This window comes from Gorilla gorilla, chromosome 23 (assembly GCF_029281585.2).
Source record: "Gorilla gorilla gorilla isolate KB3781 chromosome 23, NHGRI_mGorGor1-v2.1_pri, whole genome shotgun sequence".
In the NCBI taxonomy this organism is placed as follows: Eukaryota; Metazoa; Chordata; class Mammalia; order Primates; family Hominidae; genus Gorilla; species Gorilla gorilla.
Genome location: NC_086018.1, coordinates 18,483,296 through 18,505,143, shown reverse-complemented (window position 1 = coordinate 18,505,143; position 21,848 = coordinate 18,483,296). Strand labels below are relative to the sequence as shown.

Below are 21,848 nucleotides of genomic sequence, written 5' to 3'. Positions count from 1 at the left end.
AAGAGCTAGCTCACAGGGCTGCAGGGTAGCCCTGTCCCTGCGGCACTTAATTAGACCCCATGAGGAATTTCTATCATCAATTTGGCAACAGGCCAGGAGCGTGGCTCACACCTGTAATCCCAGTTCTTTGGGAGGCCAAGGCAGGAGGATTGCTGGAGCCCTGGAGTTCAAGACCAGCCTGGGCAACATGACAAAACCCCCTCTAAACACACGCACACGCGCATGCGTGCACACACACACACACACACACACACACACACACACGATTGACAACAATCTCCACACTCCCAGTGACCGATGAGCTAGTATGAGCTGTCTCAGGCCAGGCGCGATGGCTCATGCCTGTAATCCCAGCACTTTAGTAGGCCGAGGCAGGTGGATCATCTGAGGTTAGGAGTTCGAGACCAGGTTGGCCAACATGGCGAAACCCCGTCTCTACTAAAAATACAAAAAAAAAAAAAAAAATTAGCTGGGCATGGTGGCGGGCACCTGTAATCCCACCTACTTGGGAGGCTGAGGCAGGAGAATTGCTTGAACCCAGGAGGTGGAGGTTGCAGTGAGCTGAGATCGCGCCACTGCATTCCAGCCTGGGCAAAGGAGCGGGACTCTGTCTAAAAAAAACAAAAAACAAAATGAAACAAAAACAAAAACAAACAAACAAACAAAACCAGCTGTCTCAGTCCACACAGTGGAATATTATTCTGCCGTGAAAAAGTTTTTTTATTACAAACATTTTATTATTTTTAATTATAAACAGTGTTTTGTAATTGTGTTAAAAATACATATTTTTTTTTGATACAGGGTCCTGCTCTGTGGCACAGACTGGAGTGCAGTGGCGTGATGACAGCTCACTGCAGCCTCCACCTCCCAGGCTCAGGGGATCCTCCCACCTCAGCCTCCCGAGTAGCTGGGACTACAGGCATTTGTCACCATGCCTAGCTAATTTTTGTATTTTCTTGGTAGAGACAGGGTTTCACCATGTTGCCCAGGCTGATCTCGAACTCCTGAGCTCAAGCAATCCGCCTCCCTTGGCCTCCCAAAGTGCTGGGATTACAAGCATGAGCCACCGTGCTGGGCCTAAATATTTTAAATATTTTCTTTTTTTTTTTCTTTTGAGACAGGGTCTCACTCTGTTGCCCAGGCTGGAGTGCAGTGGTGCAATTATGGCTCACTGCAACCTTCACTTCCCGGGCTCAGGTGATCTTCCCACCTCATTCTCCTGAGTAGCTGGGACTACAGGAGTGTGCCACCATGGCTGGCTAATTTTAAAATTTTTTTCGTAGAGGCGGGTTTTCACCATGCTGCCCAGGCTGGTCTTGAACTCCTGGACTCAAACAATTCGCTCACCTCGGCCTCCCAAAGTGCTGGGACTACAGGCATGAGCCACCGCACCTGGCCTTTCTTTCTTTCTTTCTTTCTTTTTTGAGACTGAGTCTTGCTTTGTTGCCCAGGCTGGAGTACAATGGTGCGATCTCAGCTCACTGCAACCTCCGCCTCCCAGGTTAAAGCAATTGTCCTGCCTCAGCCTCCTGAGTAGCTGGGATTATAGGCGTGGGCCACCACACCCAGCTAATTTTTGTATTTTTAGTAGAGATGGGGTTTCACCATGATTAGCCAGGCTGGTCTCAAACTCCTAACCTCAAGTAATTCACCTGCCTCAGACTCCCAGAGTGCTAGGGTTACAGGCATGAGCCACCACACCTGGGCCAACTCCCAGGTTCAAACCATCCTCCCACCTCAGCCTGTGGAGTAGCTGGGACTATAGGTATGCCACCACGCCCAGCTAATTTTTTCATTTTTATTTTTTTGTAGACTCACTATATTGCCCAGGCTGGTCTTGAACCCTGGGGCTCACATGATTCTCTCCGCCTCAGCTTCCCAAATTGCTGGGGTTAGAGGTGTGAGCCACCGCGCCCTGCCTACGGGTCTTTTGAATGCTGCATCCTATAGATATTTTTTTCCTTCAACCCAGAAGCCAAAGCATAATTCCCTAAATTCTTCAGAGCTGTCTTGGTGAGTTCAGGTGGTCTGCAAACCGCTATTTCCAGAAGGCTGGCATGGGGGCCTGTGTCTTCCTCCTTGCAGCCCTGTCCAGGCCCCTCCTCTTCTTGGCTCCCACCCTCTAGGCAGTTACTGGTTATCTACTTCGTCCTTCCCGGACTTGACTGTTGGGCTCCTCGAGGGCTTCCCCCTTGTTAGTCTTCTCTTCCTCAGACCCCTTAGCCTGAAAGTGTGTTCCCCCAGGGCTTTCCTTGGCGGGCGGGCGAGCGGGCGGCGGCTGTCCTCTTGGGGCCCCCACCCTGGCCATCCCATGCGGCCGTCCCTCCTCCACACGGTCCTGCTTCCATCTTAGGGAGGGCAGAGCTCAGTGATCCTGCGCCTTCCTCAGGGACTCTGGGACACAGGTTACTTAGGGCCGAGAGCCCAGGAAGCCCTGAGAGGGCAAATGCAACGGCTCCGAAGAGCCATACGGAGAAGGGCGGCGCAGCCGGCCGTTGGGCCCCATGCCCCGCCTTCTGCAACCCCACGCCACCCAACCCCACCACACGCCACCCTCCGTCCCGCAGCTGCCCCGGCCCACAGCCCCCAGTCTCTGCAGTCGCTGAATGCGCCCCCCTCCCCTCCCCGCCATCCGTGGACGCCAGAAGCCATGGACACTGGAGAATGTCAGGGAAAGGTCAAGTTCTTCCTTGGGATCCGAGGGCGAGGACAGAGCTCCCGGAAGCACCAGGGGCCACAAGAGTTGGGCCGCCCTCCACACCCGCCCCGCGCAAGGTCCGCCACCCTCTACCCCCATCCCAAGCTGGGATCCTCCCTGCCCTTCACCCCCTTCCGTGCGATGTCCACCTTCCCCGGAGTCAGCGCAGGAGATGCCCCACCTCGGCTGCCGCGGGCGGGGACCGAAGGTGCAGCTCGGCCTGGCGATGCGGGGCCATGAGTAAAGGTCTGGAGGACACGGAGCTGGCCAGGGTCCGGGTTGCACGCCCCGCGGCCACACCGGAGTCCACGCTGCAGCGGGGGTCCGAGCCCGTTTTCAGGGTCCAGGGACGTGGCGGCCTGGCCCTCAGCACAGTGGCCCACAGCCCCGCCTCAGGGCTGTGCCCCCGACTGCGCCCGGCTCTGTCCCCACCTCCCCAACCCCAGGTAAGGGCGCGCGAGAAGGGACGCGGAGAGCGCCGGTCAGGAAGCCCGGACTGAGCGCGGGGGCTGGGATCTGGGATCCAAACGCCGTGGCCGCGGGCCCGCGCCCGGGCAGACCCGGGCTCCGCTCTCACGTCACGCGGTACATGGGCTACAGTTCCTTGTCCGAGGGCTTCCGGGAGCTGGAGCCGCACAGAATGAAGGGGTTCACTGGTAGTGGTTCCCAGCTACGTTGCATATTAAACCCCCCTGGAGAACTTAAACTCCAGTGCCCAGTCCTATGCAATCAGATCCTGGGTCTCCACTGTGCAGCGCCCGTGGAGAGCCAGCGATGTGGAGGGTCGAGATCACCCAGTTCTTTGGGGACAGGGTCTCACTGCCACCCAGGCTGGAGTCCAGTGGTGCGATCACGGCTCACAGCAGTCTCGACCTCCAGGGCTCAAGCGATCCTCCAGCCTCAGCCTCCCAAGCAGCTGGGAGCACAGGTGCATACCACGCGTGGCTTTTTTGAGACGAGGTCTTGCCATGTTTCCCAGGCTGGTCTCGAACTTCTGGGCTCAAGCGACCCTCCCGTCTCAGGCCTTCCAAAGTTCTGGGATTACAGGCGTGAGTCACTGCCCCTGGCCCCATCCAGCTCCTTCAGCCTGAATTACCAGTATTTCCCCTCCTCCAGGAAGTCAGGAATGCTTCCTAAACCCGCCTGGGCTCCACAGCGCCCCTCATCCTCAGCACACTAGTTACCACCTAAGCTGCCCCAGCTTTCAGCGCGGGGCCCTGAGCTCCAGCTCTGGTTGCTACCGGAATAGTCCTGCTTGCTGCCCTTGAAGAACCAGGGTGTACACTAAGACTGCAAGAGCAGAGTCCAGCCATAATAGCGGGTTGGGGAGTCACCGACTTGGCAGAGAAGACACCTCCAGAATGACCAGCCTGGAGGTGTCAAGTTTTTGTTGCAGGGTAAGGTTTCAAGACTGGCTGGGCCAGCTGTACTGTTAACCCAGCAGGGAGGCAAGCAGAGGGGTAGCCCCCACTAGGTCCCATGTCCAAGAGTTTCCCTCGCCTCAAAGGAACCCAGTCCAGCATTGCTGGCCAAGATATACCTGTTCAAACAAGTTATTTTTTAGTTATTTATTAAAAATTGAGATGCTGGCCAGGTGGTGGCTCATGCCTGTAATCCCAGCACTTTGGGAGGCCAAGGTGGGCGGATCCCCTGAGGTCAGGAGTTCAAGAGCAGCCTGGTCAACATGGTGAAACCTGCTCTCTACTAAAAACACAAAAAATAGCTAGGCATGGTGGCGCAAGCCTGTAGTCCCAGCTACTGGGGAGGCTGAGGCAGGAGAATCGCTTAAACCTGGGAGGTGGAGGTTGCAGTGAGCCAAGAATACACCACTGCAGAAGACACTGTCTCAAAAAAAAAAAAAAAAAAAATTGAGATCCTACTATGTCTCAATAGGTGTCACTATGTCGACCGTGCTGGAGTGCAGTGGCTATTCGCAGGCACAGTCGTAACTCACTGCAGTCTGGAACTCCTAGGCTCAAGCAATCCTCCAGCCTCAGCCTCCAGAGTAGCTGGGACTGTAAGAACGCACCACCGCACCAGGCTCTAAAGGTAGTTTTCAAAGATGTCTCTAGAGTATTGTTTCTTCCAGAATGATGTGACAGTTTTGATATTTCAAGACAGACTTCTCTCAAATTCAGCAGAAACCAGTGCAGTGGTGTGATCTTGGCTCACTGCAACCTCTGCCTCCCAGGTTCAAGCAATTCTCCTGCCTCAGCCTCCCAAGTAGCTGGGATTACAGGCGCCCGCCACCACGCCCAGCTAATTTTTTTATTTTTAGTAGAGACGGGGTTTCACCATCTTGGCCAGGCTGGTCTTGAACTCCTGACCTTGTGATCCAAAGTGCCTCAGCCTCCCAAAGTGCTGGTAAATTTATTTTTAAGACAGGGTCTCGGCTGGGTGCAGTGGCTCATGCCTGTAATCTCAACACTTTGGAAGGCTGAGGTGGGTGGATCACCTGAGGTCAGGAGTTTGAGACCAGCCTGGCCAACATGGTGAAACCCCGTCTCTACTAAAAAATACAAAAGTTAGCTGGACGTGGTGGCACGCACCTGTAATCCCAGCTACTCAGGGGAGGCTGAGGCAGAAGAATTGCTTGAACCCGGGAGGTGGAGGTTGCAGTGAGCTGAGGTCACACCATTGCATTCCAGCTCTGGGCAACAGAGCAAGACTGTCTTAGTGGGGGTGGGGGCGGGGAGGGCGGTGAGAAGGATCTTCCTCTGTCACCCAGGCTGGAGTGCAGTGGTATGTCAGCTCACTGCAACCTCTGCCTCCCAAGCTCAAAAGATCTTCCCACCTTGGCCCTCGCTGCACAGTAGCTGGGACTACAGGCCTGCATCACCATGCCTGGCTAATTTTTATATTTTTTGCCTAGATGAGATTTCACCGTGTTGGCCAGGCTGGTCCTGAACTCCAGATCTGCCCATCTTGGCCTCCCAAAGTGCTGAGATTACAGGCATGAGCCACCACATCCAGCCATAATTTTAAAAAATGGCTTCCTGAGGTTTTACAAGAAAATATGCACCTCAAAATACACAAAAAGGCATGGGAATAGAGTACAGGTGAAGTGAAAGATAAAATGTACTGAGAGCTGGGAGTAGGAGAGACAAGGCCCTGGCTGAGGGGGTGTCAGTGGGCCTCCCAACACCTCAAGCCAATCCACTTGGAAGTCTCCCAAAGTTCATCAGGAGAACCACCTACAGCCAAGAACAGAAAAGGATTCAAGAAAGCCGCACAGATATCATGCCCTGACCTGCAATGAGGCTGCTCACTTCCCATGACTTCTGCTTGATACCATTCAAGCCTGGTTAGCTCATGCTGAAGAAATATTTACTAGAAGCCTCAGATATGGGTGCCTAGAAGGAAAAAGATCCAAGTTCTCTGTGGTGGTGCAACCTGTGGGAACTATTGCCTCATGCTCAGAAGGCCAAGCACTAGGCTCCCATACAGTACCTACAAGACAGACACTCTGTGAGCCAGATTTTTTCTCTTTTGGAGGGAGACCCCAAGTGCTCTCCTCTGGGTGCCCGAGTGTTGGAATGGGCGGATGCCAAGACTTCATTCTAGCTCTTGGTCAGCAGCAGCACTAAGGGGTCTCTGAGAAGCATCAGAGATTTCACCACTGATGAACTGCCAGGAGGCTAGTGGGGGCGGACTGAGGAGACACTGAAACACCGAAGCTGCCGCCACCACCGGCTGATGCAAGTTTTATTGAGACAATATACAAACAGGCCATGGAAACAAGGGTTTTGATGCTGGGACCAGTAACGTAAAACGGAATACAAAAATAAAAAGGCACTAATCTGTTAAGAAAAGACACTCGATGTATTCTAAGAATATAAGTCATTTAATACTGTTAATTTTATAGCACAAAATAAAACAAGCTATGATCCCCAAAAATAATTTTAAAAGCTTACACAGAAAATATTATTGCCTGAAGTTTATGATCTTTAAGTTACAGGTCAAAAGAGTTTTATGTTGTTGTTGTTGTTTTTGTTTTAAAACACACAGTGAAGACCGTCTAAGAAGCAAGGCCACTGTTCCTCCTGTAGGGACAACGATCCTGTCTCAGAGACCTGTCCTTCTGCTCCTTTAGAAAACAGAACCAGCACAGTGTCCACACCGACAGCAGTTACTAGGGGCATAGTCCTCCGGTCGCAGAGGGTGGAGTTGAGGCAGAGCTCAGTGGTGTCCACAGAAAGCATTAGTCTTAGGTACTGTGTTAAAACAATCAAGAATTCATTCATGTTTAAGAGGTTAATAACCATAATATTAAAGGATTAAATTATAAACACCTGGCAAAAAACCACATTATCCCTTTTCAAAAATAAAATGTTCATATTCCTCTGAGCAAACATCACAAGAGCAGTGGCCATCTGCCTCAGGCCTGCCTTGTCTGTAAACAGCTGTAAAGGAAAGCTAGCACAGCGCCAGGGACACATGAACTCCCAGGAGGGCACAGCTGTCCTTCCCTTTCAGCTTTCCAAACATGAGCACAGAAGGTGTCTAGTCTGGGTGACCAAAGTCCTCAAACGGCAGCCGGTCAACACATCGTCTTCCTCGTTAACCATGTCGTCAGGTGGTTTCACACAGCACAGACATGGCTGACTCCTGTACCGCAGGTCCTTCCCGGGATACACAAGTTTTTAACCAGTCAATGCCCTCTAGTACGTAATTTGTTTCCTTCCCAGGTGAAAAACCATAGTGAGTTAATTTAACATCCAAATATTTCTTTAAACATGGTAGAGCAGAGCAAGTAGCAGTTATGAACACCCACCCTCTGGGTCAGATGTGCACTGCTCTATGGAGCACAACAATCTTCCCAGACCAGTGGGGAACCCATGCACGAAGCTGAGCTGAGGCAGCAGTGCTGCATTCATATGTTTAGTGTGAAAAACAGAGTATCCCTGCCTCATTAAAAAAACTGACAAGGTTGTAAGTCAGTTAAGTTTTACTAGTTTTGGCACATATCTGGAGTGCAGAACTCAAGCTCGCCTTGTTTTGAGCTCTGAATCTCCTGGCAGCCCTGGATGCCATTTTCACGGGCTGAAGTAATGAGCTGATTAATTATAAAACCAAACCACAGGTATACTCTAGGTATATCTGATTCTGAAGTGCGCCACACAAGGTGAGTAGGGGTATTGGTCAGTAGACAGGGCTGAAAGGAAACCTTGCTTTCCAAAATGGCCACAGACTTCTTGCACTCTGAGTCAACTGCTGTAATTCAAAGGTGTCAAGCCCTTCAGCTAAATCTGGTTGAAAAAGGCCTAAGGGTCTGTGCCCTCCTTGAACAAGGCACACATTCCTCCCTCTGTTGGAAACTTCACTCACGGCTCAACATGGGCAGGGATGAACCACGTCACTGGCCAAAGGGCAAACACTGTTTCTAGGCAGAGTTTGGGGACTCTATGATATGTCTGCCACTTGTGGGTGCTACGCCAGGCCTGAACCCAAAATAAGCCAACCTGACACACCTAACCAGAAGCGGCAACTGCCGCAGACCGTGCAGAGCAGGAGGCGGTCACCGTTCTCACTGGCAAGGAAGGGCTAATCTCCAAGGCTTTAAGAGGAAAACCACAGATGGGAAGCCATGGTGATAGTTTTCCCAAATGACCATTAATTCTGTCTCAGGAACACTCTCAAGATTCATGAATACAGCAGTTATCTGCCTGATGGAATACTGATTTAAAGAAAAATTGAAAAATGGCTGTTCTGCTGGTTCTGTCTCCAGAATGCATTGCTCTAAATCTCAAAACCTAGGAACCTCCAGACAGGGCCACAGTCACAGCAGATGCTCAGTAAATGAAAGCTACTCATTAGGCTGTTGCTACATTTCTAGGTCTGCTGTGTTCACTATGAGCTGAGGCTTTTCTTTACCAGGGTCCACAAGGGAGAGCAGACTGAATTGCACAGGGTTCCCAGAATTCTAGTCTGCTATGTGCAGCAGATGATGGATGAACCACACGTATATACCAGTTGGCTTGTATGAACAGGCCTCTTTTAGCTAACAGGGAAATGCTTTAACATCAATACACTGATAAGTGGTTAATGATAAACTAGTTAATGGTCTCCCTAGTCACTAAAACACTAAGACATCAAATACATTAACGAATTTCCAGAGCTTGCATTTCCTTTGCTTGGGAGCATCACAGACACTTACTTAGACTGTGAGACCAGTATGAGCAGCACCAACTTTCTCTGGCAGCCTGACGAGATTGGGCCTGGGCACGGAGGTCTGGGCTTCAGTGAGTGGAGTTTAACGATTCATTAATGAGTCCAATGATTCTATGAACAACCCCACTTTTTAAGGAAGTTTAAGTCTTAACCTTAAAGGGGTACATTCACTGAAAAGCTGAACAGAAAACTGGCCAAGTGCCCTCCAACCCACTGCTCTTATCACTGGCAAAACAAGGTAAGCAAAGGTTTCCCTAAAGTACCCCCCAACTCTGATGCTTTTTAAAACAAAGTAATCCAAGGGGCTGTGCACATAGCATGGCACACCACAACTGCATTATTTTGTGTGTTGTCTGCTACATGGCAAAACAAGGTACTACTGGCAACCAAGACAATAAAGGCCTCTGCTTCAGGGTTGTTCTTTTCAGATTCCTTTAGTTACAGCAGCTTCAGTTTAGAAGCTCAGAGGCATGAGTCATTCCTTGCACTATCATAAAAACCCAACCTGCTACTTAACCTGTTTAGAACACACAAGTCTAGGCCAGGCGCGGCAGCTCACAGCTGTAATCCCAGCACGTTGGGAGGCTGAGGCGGGTGGATCACCTGAAGTCAGGAGTTTGAGACAAGCCTGGTCAACATGATGAAACCCCGTCTCTACTAAAAATACAAAAATTAGCTGGGCGTGGTGTGCGCGCCTGTAGTCCCAGCTATTCGGGAGGCTCAGGCAGGAGAATCGCTTGAACTCAGGAGGCGGAGACTGCAGGAAGGCGAGATTGCACCACTGCACTCCAGCCTGGGTGATGCAGCGAGACACCGTCTCAAAAAAACAAAACAAAACAAACAAAACAAAACAAAACAAAAAAAACCCCCACACAAGTCTAATTAATTAGTTTTCCAAAACCAAACCAAAACAAAAGAAAAAAAAAGCCAGATTTTGGAGTTTTAGGACAGAATTCTCTCTTCCTTAAGGTTCACTTCCTGTTGTCCAAAGAAAAGCAAGATGGCAGCTAAGCCACTGCTTTGTGGAACAGCAAACATGCAGTATCTCGCCATGGCCTCAAGCTTTCTCTGGTGAACACGACAGAATCAGTCCCATGTACAAACGGGCAGTAATGAGAAGGAAGACCCTTTCCACGTCAACTTCTCTCCACTTGTGTGCTTCCATCAGTATTTCCAGTTTATGATCCAAAAGAACTCTAAAATCGGCTACTCTTTGACAATACGACTATGATACAAACGTCAGGAGGCAGCCGCTGTGTGCATTCCAAATGTGTGTGCGACTGCCAGTCTGCAGAAAGCTGGACTTCGGCAATGCAGTGTGACTTGCCTATAAGAGAAAATGCTTTCCCACTTCAAAGGAGACTAGGACAGGCAGAACAACAAAGCAGCAGGAAACAGGGCAACAGCAATCACTCGTTTTCATCTGGGTTTTGAGGGTCAAAGATTTTGACGTGCGTAAAGGGGAAAAGCCCTTTGCGCCCGTTCACCTCGCCTTCCCACTGGCCATTTATATTCATCCTTGTGACTTTCACGATGTCACCAACCTGTATGGATGAAGAAGACAAAGTTAGCATTTCTATGCAACAAGAAAAAGACAGTTTACATTAAATCACAAAGACTACCTTATCCAAAGGGCCCATACATTATTATTTAGACACAGGGTCTCACTCTGTTAGCCATGCTGGAGTGTAGTGGTGAGATCCCTGCTCAATGTAACCTCTAACGCCTGGGCTCAAGTGATCCTTCTGCCTCCACCTCTTGAATAGCTGTGACTACAGGCGTGCACCACCATGCACGTTAATTTTTTATTTTTTATAGACGGGGTCTGTCGCCCAGGCTGGAATGCAGTGGCACGATTACAGCTCATTGTAACCTTGAACTCCTGGGATTACTTGAGGTCAGGAGTTCGAGACCAGCCTGGGCAACATGGTGAAACCTCATCTCTTCTAAAAAATAGAAAAATTAGCCGGGTGTGGTGGTACATAACTGCAGTCCCAACTACTCAGGAGGCTGAAGTGAGAGGATGGCTTGAGCCCATGAGGCTGAGGCTGCAGTGAGCCGTGATAGTGCCACGGCACCCCAGACTGGGCAACCGAGTGAGACCCTGTCTCAAAAAAACAAAAATCAAAACACACATACACAGAAACAGCTTTTGAGCACAAAGCAGCTCCCCACCCCACACCAACCTTCTATTTTGGCCACTAACCCCAACAGGATAGAAATGAACACATGATTCTGAGAATGGTTAAAGTCAAATTACACAAAAAGGTGTATTTTAAAAAAAGACCTTCAGGTGGTAGTCATTGTAGACAGGGTGTTACTCTGTTCAGCAGAGCACTAATCTAAGGTTCTGTATTGTGTACTTAGGTCCATAAAAACGCTACTTGAATGTAAGACCCACCTAAGATCTAAGACAATAAGAAATACGCTTTTGTCTGCTTAAACACATATAGAACCAGGCATCGTGGTACATGCCTCTAGTTCCAGGTCCTTGGCAGGCTGAGGTGGGAGGACTGCTTGAGCCCAGGAGTTTGAGACCAGCCAGCGCAACGCAGCAAGACTACATCTCAAAATAAAAACGGGCACAAGGTTTTTATGGCACAGTCCAGTGGTCCATGCCATGAACTTTGGAGCATGCAGGACACCAAACAAATGTCCTGGTTCTGCCACTTTTAGAAACTACATGACTGTAGCAAACTGCTTAAGTTCTCCAAGTCTCAGTTTCCTTCCAACTTTGAAAGGTTCTTGCAGTAATTAAATGATTGCTACTTGAGTAGAGATTCCTGAATAGAACCCATCCCCCAACCCCACGCCCCTCTAATGATCATACCCTTTGGATGCACGAAGGGAAGAGCTGGAATTAGCACTGAGAAGCACAACACTGTATACATCAGAGGATTTCCAACCTTGTCACCAACAAGGGTCCTCTCAAAACCAATGAGGAACAGGCTGAAAACGGGGTCTAATAAATTACTGTGACGGATACTAAGCAGCCAAAGAAGACTACGGGAAGATTAAAGATGAGGCTAAGGATTGAAAGCTGCCAAGAACACTCACACCTCACGCATTCCATTTAACTTGTGAGTCTGGCAGTCTTCAACAGGATACTTTCTACATGATCCTACCTAATCAATTAAATAAATTTACTGAACATCTACTCCATGGAAAATGGGCAGGTCAGTTCGTATCCTTAAAAAACTTCTGTCTTTTGAGTGGGATATACAATGAATCTTTGTCAGATAATAACATAGTGTAAAAAGCACAAAGTGGCCGGGCGCAGTGGCTCACACCTGTAATCCCAGCACTTTGGGAGGCTGAACTGGGTGGATCACTTGAGCCCAGGAGTTCAAGACCAGCCTGGGCAACACAGTGAAACCCTGTCTCTAAAATACAAAAATGAGCCAGGCATGGTGGCATGCACCTGCAGTCCCAGCTACTTGGGAGAATGAGGTGGGAAGATCGTTTAAGCGCAGGAGGCAGAGGTTGCAGGGGTGCAGTAAGCTGTGATCACACCACTGCACTCCAGCCTGGGTGACAGAGCAAGACCTTGTCTCAAAAAAAAAAAAAAAAAGAAAGAAAGAAAAAGAAAAAGAAAAAGAAAAAAGAAAAGAAAAGAAAAAGCCTAGGCGCAGTGGCTCACATCTGTAATCCCAACACTTTGGGAGGCCAAGGCAGATGGATCACCTGAGGTCAGGAGTTCGAGACCAGCATGGCCAACATGGCAAAACCTCATCTCTACTGAAAAATACAAAAATCACCAGGCGTGGTGGCAGATGCCTGTAATCCCAAATTCCAACTACTCGGGAGGCTGAGGCAGGAGAATCACTTGAACCTGGGAGGTGGAGGTTGCAGTGAGCCAAAATCGTGTCACTGCACTTGGTGTAGCTGGGCGCAGTGGCTCACACCTGTAATCCCAGCACTTTGGGAAGCCAAGGTGGGAGGATCACTTGAGGCCACATGTTCAAGACCAGCCTGGGTGACACAGTGAGACCTAGCTTCTATTGAAAAAAAAAAAAAGAGAGAGAGAGAGACAGACAGAAAACACATAAAAGCAGCAAGCGGCAGAAAAACACTATTAAATCAATGCTGCAGAGCACAGGATCAAGGAGCTACTGCTTAGACAGAGGGAACCTGGACCAGCAGAAGTAGGTCAAAGAGCAGCCTAGGAAGAGAATGGCTGAGAGACTTCTGGTGGCCCCTTGACCATTAGTGCCTCATTGTGGCCTTGCAGGAATTTCCACATGCTAAAACACCATCATCATTCTTCATGCTGTTTTCTATCTCAACACAGTAAAGATATCCTGGCTGTTATGCAGCCTGCTGTCCAGTTACAGGCCTGGCTATGGACCAGCTTCTTCCATGGCTCTACCAAACAGTGCTTGTGCTCAGATCCTAAAATGGCTGGTAGCTTGGCAGCCATCTTACCGTTTCCCTCATCACTCCCTATTCTGGTGTGGTGCTCTTCCTCTGGGTTCATGGTACACGGATCCAGCTCAAAGAAGCACTCACTTTGGAGGGCAGATCAATCTGTTTTTTTTGGGGGGGCGGGGGTGATCTACACCTTCAGAGAAACTTCTCTAGTAATGAACTATAGAAATGATCCCTGAAAGTATAGTCTTAAAGGGCAGATCAATCTTGATGTGGGTAGATACCAACTCAGTTCACGGGGCAAACTACACCTGGGAGATGTGGCTGACCTTATCAACAGATTAAGAGGAAGCACATACCTAATGCATCATCCTTATTAATTTTCACTCTATGGAACAGGCCAATCCTAATCATTATTAGAACTGTCAAAATACTATCTTTGTGGCTGGCCGCACTTAGCACCTGGGGAGTGGACACATTAACTCTAAAACACATATGCCAGGGACACTAGTCAGCCCTTTTATGTCTACCAAGAGTTAAATGGCAAGAGGGTACCTCTTGCTGCTGGCAATAGTTTCCTACAGCCCTACTTGTCCAGAGTGTTGTCCAGGAAATGACTCTACTGACTGGCATCTGGCACTTGATTCAAAGAGTAGTCAACGCACTGGAGGGCCCAAGCACTAGTTGTCACAGCAGTTTTTTGGTTCCATAATCAGTCTCCGCTCCCTGTACTGATAGGCTGAGATTGTATGCTTTCAGGTTACATAAAAGTAAGATCAGGAGTACACTGGTGACACTGGAATCATAAAGTCTAACTTGAGTGATGTGAATGGGTCTCAGTGATCAAAGAACATCCTGCGAAGTTGTATGCAAATGCATGAATGTATGCTGTTTTTCTGAAGACTGCAAAACTTTCACTGGATTCTCAAAGGGGCTTATAGCCCCCAAAATATCTAAAACAAAACAAAGCCCATGTACTATAATCACCAGACAGGTATCATCCTGCTCTCTGTGGCTTTTATTCCTCTAGTCATTCAACAAATATTGAACATCTATGTGTAGGCCGTGAAGAGATACAACAGAGGACACAAAGGAGACAAACACCCCTGGCCCTCACGTAGCTGCATGGGTCCACTGCCTGCCCCTGTGTTCTCTGTGCACCTGCACCTGAATCAGAGTAGCCGGAGAGATAGAGGCTTTAAGAGGGCTAGGCTCCCTGTCTGTGTGCCCTGGCTAGCAGTCAAGTAATCTCATACACTCAAACCCACAACTGAATGCTATCTAATAGGGTTTTAATACTGAAGACTTGGTCTCTTTCTTAAAATTACCACTATCCTTCAGAGTAGTAACTTGATTCAAGAGGGCTGTTTACTGGTTAACACAGAGATTTTATTTGGGAAAGGTAGGGGGCGGGGCTAAAGGTATCACAGGCCAGTATGCTGTGGTACAAGAGTATGTGGGCTTTTGGAAAAGAAGAAGTCAAGACACGATCATATATATAGAAAACTTCACAGATTCCATAAGAAAAGATACAAATTCAGCAAAGTCGCAGGGTACGAGATCAACACATAGATATCAGTTGCGTCTTATATATTGGTAAAGAATAATTAAGAAAGTAATTCCAAGCCGGGTGCGGTGGCTCACGCCTGTAATCCCAGCACTTTGGGAGGCCGAGGCAGGCAGATCAGGAGGTCAGGAGATCGAGACCATCCCGGCTAACACCGTGAAACCCCGTCTCTACTAAAAATACAAAAAATTAGCCGGGCGTGGTAGCAGGCGCCTGTAGTCCCAGCTATTTGGGAGGCTGAGTCAGGAGAATGGCGTGCACCCGGGAGGCGGCGCTTGCAGTGAGCCAAGATCACACCACTGCACTCCAGCCCGGGTGATAGAGCTAAACTCCATCTCAAAAAAAAAAAAAAAAAAAGAAAGTAATTCCAGGCAGGGCACGGTAGCTCATGCCTGAATCCTAGCACTTTGGGAGGCCAAGATCATCCTGGGCAACATGGTAAAACCCCAATTCTACTAAAATACAAAAAAAAGTTAGCTGGGCGTGGTGGCAGGCACCTGTAGTCCCAGCTACTCAGGAGGTTGAGGCACAAGAATTGTGCCACTGCACTCTAGCCTGGGCAATGGAGTGGGAGTGAGGCTCTGTCTCCAAGAAGGAAAAAAAAAAAAAGTGATTCCATTTACAATAGCATCTAAAATAAAAATATCCAAGAATAGGCTGTGTGGTGGCTCATGCCTGTAATCCCAGCACTTTGGGAGGCCGAGGCAGGTGGATCACGAGGTCAAGAGATCGAGACCATCCTGGCCAACATAGTGAAACCCCATCTCTACTAAAAATACAAAAATTAGCTGGGCATGGTGGCGCATGTCTGTAGTCCCAGCTACTTGGGAGGCTGAGGCAGGAGAATCGCTTGAACCGGGGAGGCAGAGGTTGCAGTGAGCCGAGATTGCACCACTGCACTCCAGCCTGGTGACAAAGCCAAGACTCTGTCTAAACAAAACAAAACAAAACAAAAAAAAACGAGAATAATTTAACCATGGTGAAAGACTTGCATACCAAAAATTATTAAAGACCTAAATAAATGCAAAAACATTTGTGTTAATGGATGGAAAGACTTATGATTAAGATATTAATACTGGCTAGGTGCAGTGGCTCACACCTGTAATTCCAGCACTTTGGGAGGCTGAGACAGGAGGATCACTTGAGCCCAGGAGTTTGAGACCAGTCTGGGCAACATAGTGAGACCCTGTCTCATAAAAGAAATTAAAAAAAAAAAAAAAAAAAAAAGCTAATACTACCCAAAGTGATCTACAAATACAACACAATCCCTATCAAAATTCTAATAGCCTTTTTTTTGCAGCAATGGGAAAACCAATCCTCAAATTCATATAGAATTGCAAGGAACCTGAATAGCCAAAACAACCTTGAAAAGCATCAAAGTTAGAGGACTTACACTTCCTTGACTTCAAAATTACTACAAAAAGCTATAGTAATCAACAGTGTGGTGCTGGCATATGGAGAGACATATAGAACAATGGAATAGAACTCAGAGTTCAAAAATAAACCCACACATTTATGATCAAGTCATTTTTTTTTTTTTTTAAACACGTGGGAGTCTCACTACGTAGCCCAGGCTGATCTTCAACTCCTAGGCTCAAGCAATCTTCCCACCTCAGTCTCCAGGGTACCTGGGATTACAGGTGTGCACCACCACACCCAGCTTGGCCAACTGATTTTTGACTAGGGTGCCAAGTCTATTCGACAGGGAAAGAATAACCTTGCTGGGACAACTGTACCAATTTCCACATGCAAAAGAAAGACTCTGAAACCTTACCTCACACTATACACAAAAAGTCATTTAAAATGGATCAACAGCCTAAATACACTAACTAAGGTCAGGCATGGTGGCGCACGCCTGTAATCCTGGCACTTTGGGAGGCCAAGGCAGGTGGATCACCTCACTTTAGGAGTCCAGAAGAGCCTGGCCAACATGGTAAAACCCCATCTCTACTAAAAATACAAAAAATTAGCGGGGTATGGTGGTGAGTGCCTGTAATCCTGGCTACTTGGGAGGCTGAGGCAGGAGAATTGCTTGAATCTGGAAGGCAGAAGTTGCAGTGAGTCGAGATCGTGAGTGCCACTGTACTCCAGCCAGGGCGACAGAGTGAGACTCTGTCTCAAAAAATATAAAACAAAATAAAAAACAAAAATGCTCAAATAACCCAATTAAAAAATGGGCAAAGAACTTGAAAATATTTATCCAAACATTTGCCAAAAGCCAATATGAAAAGATGCTCAACATCAGTCACTAGGAACATGCAAATCAAAACCACAATGACATACCACTTCACACCTACTAGGATGGCTATAATAAAAAATATGAAAATAACAAGTGTTGATGAGGATGTGGAAGAATTTTTTTTTGGCGGTGAAGAAGGGAGCCCTTATATACTGCTGGTTGGAATGGAATATGGTACAGCTGCTATGGAAAATAGTTTGACAGTTCTTCAAAAAGCTAAACATAGGAGGCTCATGCCTATAATCCCAGCACTTTGGGAGGCTGAGGTGAGCGATCAGTTGAGGTCAGGAGTTCAAAGCCTGGCTAACATGGCAAAACCCTGTCTCTACTAAAAAATACAAAAATTAGCCAGGTGTGGTGGCACGCGCCTATAATCCCAGCTACTCAGGAGGTGAGGCAGGAGAAATCGCTTGAACCCAGGAGATGGAGGTTGCAGTGAGCCGAGATGGTGCCACTGCACTCCAGCCTGGGCAACAGAGCAAAACTCCATTTCAAAAAAAAAAAAAAAAGCTAAACACAGAATTACCCATTTGACCCAGAAATCCAATCCGAGATATATAACCAAAATAACTGAAAGCAAGGACTCAAACATTTGTGTGTCAATGTCCACTGCAGCATTATTCACTATAGCCAAAATAACAAAAACAACTCAAGTATCCATCAAGAGATAAATGGATTAACAAAACGTGATATATACATAACAATGGAATATTATTCAGCCCTAAAGGAATGAAGTCTTTATCGTAATTTCCTGTACAGATGGAGTCTCACTATGTTGCCCAGGCTGGTCTCAAACTCCTTGCCTCAAGTGATCTTCCCACCTTGGCCTTTCAAAGCACTGGGATTACAGGTGTGAGTCACCCCATGCTGGGACAAGGAATGAAGTTTTGATATATGCTACAATCTGGATGAACTCTGAAAACATCGTACCCAGTGAAATAATTCAGACCCAAAGGACAAATATTGTATCATTTTACTTATATCAGGTAGGTAGAATAGGTAAATTCATAGACAGAAGGTAGATAGTTGGCAAATTATATAAACCTCAAGCTCTTAGTGTGGGAGCAGTCATGAGAATAAACTTCTCTCTGTGAACCCCTAGCTGATGGTTCTTCTCACTCAACAGCTATCACCAGAGAACAGCTATCACAGAAAACAGAGGTCAGCCTAATGACCAGGATGGGACAGGCCCTGCCTGAACCACACCAGGGCCCCAATTCCATGGCATTCTGACTTAATTTACACATTAGGAAAGAGGAACAAAAACCTTTTAAAAATATTTTTTTCTGGGCCGGGCGCAGTGGCTCAAGTTGTCAGGAGTTCAAGACCAGCCTAGCCAAGGTGGTGAAACCCCATCTCTACTAGAAATACAAAAACTAGCCCGGCCTGGTGGCGGGCACCTGTAATCCCAGCTACTCAGGAGGCTGAGGCAGAGAACTGCTTGAACCCGGGAGGCAGAGGTTGCAGTGAGCTGATATCACGCCACTGCACTCCAGCCTGGGTGACAGAGCAAGACTCCATCTCAAAAAAAAAAAAAATATATATATATATATACACACACACATAAAATATATATATATATATACACATACACAAACACACATATGTATATATTTTAAAATACGAGAATCTTCTAAAATTCTAAAGGACTTTCTAAAGATTCCTACATTTGCATGCTATTATAGTCAAGGAAAAAAAGCACTTTTGGTACTAAAGAAATAAAGCTGAGATGCTGTGAAGGACAACTGACACAATGTCAAAGACAGAAGGGTGGAGGAGGATCCTGGTCAGTCCTGATGAAAGGTCCAAGGAGGCAAGTGGAAATGATTCCTCGGGCACCAGACATCCACACACCACCACGGTATGGGAAGGACACACCTGAGATTCTTGCTTAAGGTGAATGCTAACTTGTGGGCCTTTCTGGGAAGCCTTGGTAAGAAGGCTTCACGTTGCTAGAATGTGACGTGAGGTGAGGGACAGAAGCCCCATTACACTGGGAGGCTGTAAGCTTGCCACATGGACCCCCAGGGCTGAGTCAGATGCTTCATGACGAACACATACAGCCCCAACAGCACTGCAGGCCACCCAGCAGGAGGAACTCATGATGATCTCTTGGGGATTCATCATGAGTCAAATACAAAGTCCAATCAGTATTACTGAAACCTAAACTTACTTTGCAGATTACTTCACCTCAGCAAGCAGATGCAGCAATGAAGAAAATGCTAATACAAATTTAATTCTAAGCAATGAAGCAAAACCAATTGGTAAAGTGGGAATCTGGTAATTCCAGGTCAGTCAGTAAAGGAAGTTGTACCATGGGCCCTTGGGAAGGCCAATTCAAAAGACACAGAGACCAGATGTAATCCAAATTACTACAGGTTTTGAAATGGGGCAAAGACAATCCAAGAAGAAATTATAAAAACGCAATCACAGATGACACAGAGCAATTATGGGAATGAAGAGCAAGAATGCTGAGGATGCTGGTGAGCTCAAAGAACGCTGAGTATCACTAAGAAAAAAAATGCCAAAAAAAAAAAAAAGGAGCACCAAAGATGAGGAAAGGGTGTTCTTAAGAGCTGACCAAACACACTGGCAAGCAGCAGTAAGAGTCCAAGACTAGTCTCCTGTCATAGAGAAATTACATCATAGGACACTGGAAGACTTAGGAAGGGTCAAGTCTCTCGTTTTTTGTCAAAAGATGGCAAATTCCATAAAATGTAAAACAGTGAGCTTGAAATGAAACCCAGACAAAATTCTGGATGCGATTAGCTAACAGATGGTTTGTGAGGATTTAGAATGGGAAGTGGAGCATCTGGAAGCAGCATGAGCCCACCAAGAACAAGTCACGCCAGATCAACCTCACTGTCTTTTTATAGATATAAGAGGCAGATCTGGAGAGGCTGCATAGAAGGACTTTAGTACAAAGATCTGTTGGTGCTTTTACAAAACCTGCAGTTAGGAAACTGGAGGGTAATGAATATGCTAGATGACATAACCAGGATTTTAAAAGATTCAGAGGCTGGGCGTGGTGGCTCACGCCTATAATCCCAGCACTTTGGGAGGCTGAGGCGGGCGGATTGCCTGAGGTTAGGAGTTTGAGACCAGCCTGGCCAACATGGTGAAACCCTTTCTCTACTAAAAATAAAAAAATTAGCCAGGCGTGGTTGGCAGGTGCCTGTAATCCCAGCTACTCAGGAGGCTGAGGCAGGAGAATCACTTGAATCTGGGAGGTAGAGGGTGCGGTGAGCCGAGATCATGCCATTGCACTCCAGCCTGGGCGACAAGGGCGAGACTTCAACTCAAAAAAAAAAAAAAAAGGATTCAGAGATGTACGCAGATCGTATGACAAGACCAATAAAAACCAAACCAACAACAAAACTACAAAACTCAAGAGGGACAACTATGGGGCCATGCACTTAAGTCCACACACTGGGCTAGGCAAACACAAGAAGGGGACTTGGCTGTGGCTTCTTTCTCCCTGGTGGAGAGCCAGAACACAAGACTTGTCAGCTACCACAGCCATACAACATGAGACAGACCACCTCATGAAACTGTTCTGGGCCAGGCGCGGTGGCTCACGCCTGTAATTCCAGCATTTTGGGAGGCCTAGGCGGGTGGATCACGAGGTCAGGAGATGGAGACCATCCTGGCTAACACGGTGAAACCCCGTCTCTACTAAAAAATACAAAAAAAAATTAGCCGGGCGTGGTGGCAGGTGCCTGTAGTCCCAGCTACTCCGGAGGCTGAGTCAGGAAAATGGCATGAACCCGGGAGGCGGAGCTTGCAGTGAGCCAAGATGGCGCCACTGCACTCCAGCCTGGGAGACAGAGCGAGACTCTGTCTCAAAAAAAAAAAAAAAAAAAAAAAAAGCAACTTATGTTCCAGATGTGCCACAGGAAATACATCTTTGTTTTGTTCACTACTGTATCCCAAGTTCCTAGCCTGTCACATAATAGGCACTCAATAAACTTTTGTTGAAGTGAATGTTTTTTTTGGAGGTGTCCAAGTTGAGACTGGAGGGCCATGGAGTTAGACTCTGAAGAGGGCTAAAAGCACTGGGAAAATGATTGAACTAAATGACCTAAGGTATCAATACAACCTTTCTGCTTGATTTATATCAATTCCATCCCAAATCACTTTAAGTCTCACTTGTAAGCCTGGGAAACTATTTTTCCTCCACAAGATCTGTTCCACTGACTTCAATTCCCACAGATCCCCAGCTTGTGTCACCAATTGTTTTCTTATGCCATACCATGGGGGAAAAGCACAGGTGAGGCTGCATTTAGACACTTAAATACAAATTTTCATACAAATAGTCATGGGTGTGTGTACCCAGGGTTAAGTACAATTCTAAAGTTGCTAAGATATTTCTTCCCTTTTAGTCAAAAAAGCATACTGGAATGCAAATGAATGAGAATGATATTATTACATGACAGTCAAGCATTTGCTCTAAATTTAAAAATTAATATATAAAAAGAAATTGCCTGTAAACCTGACCTTGTCAGTTGTGAGAAACTGGCTGTTTCATGACTCAAATGAAGGCAATGCAAGAAAATTGTTAATCTCCTTAGCTCAGCCCTTCGTGATATGGCAACAGCCCACTGCCCTGGCTGTCTTTTGCTACTTTTGCCCTTTGCCCAGCATGCTCACCTATCTACAGCTATTCAGTGATGTTAGTCTCATCACACAAGCTCTACTCACCTTACAGATACCAAGTATTCCCCTTCAAATCAAATCTCAGGATCAACTCTTTCCTTGCAGAAAAGTCAGCAAGAAAAGAAAATAGCTAAACACAAACTGGTTTT

The 21,848-nt window shown here is 47.2% G+C and overlaps 1 protein-coding gene, 1 long non-coding RNA gene and 1 pseudogene across 2 annotated transcripts in view; 1 reads left to right on the top strand and 2 right to left on the bottom strand.

Annotated features, from left to right (window-relative positions):
• Positions 1–731: 731 nt before the first annotated feature.
• On the top strand, positions 732–7,379 carry LOC129529584 (uncharacterized). Its single transcript, XR_008675129.2, has 2 exons — positions 732–3,144; positions 5,571–7,379. It is a non-coding gene; the product is annotated as an uncharacterized lncRNA (long non-coding RNA).
• CRKL (CRK like proto-oncogene, adaptor protein) overlaps positions 6,522–21,848 on the bottom strand; it is a 37,108-nt gene continuing 21,781 nt past the window's right edge. The window contains exon 3 of the mRNA XM_031007554.3: positions 6,522–10,413. Coding sequence (XP_030863414.1) covers positions 10,279–10,413 — 135 coding nt within the window. The 3' untranslated portion in view covers positions 6,522–10,278. The remainder of the gene's footprint in view (positions 10,414–21,848) is intronic.
• LOC115933455 (uncharacterized) lies at positions 13,415–13,488 on the bottom strand (annotated as a pseudogene).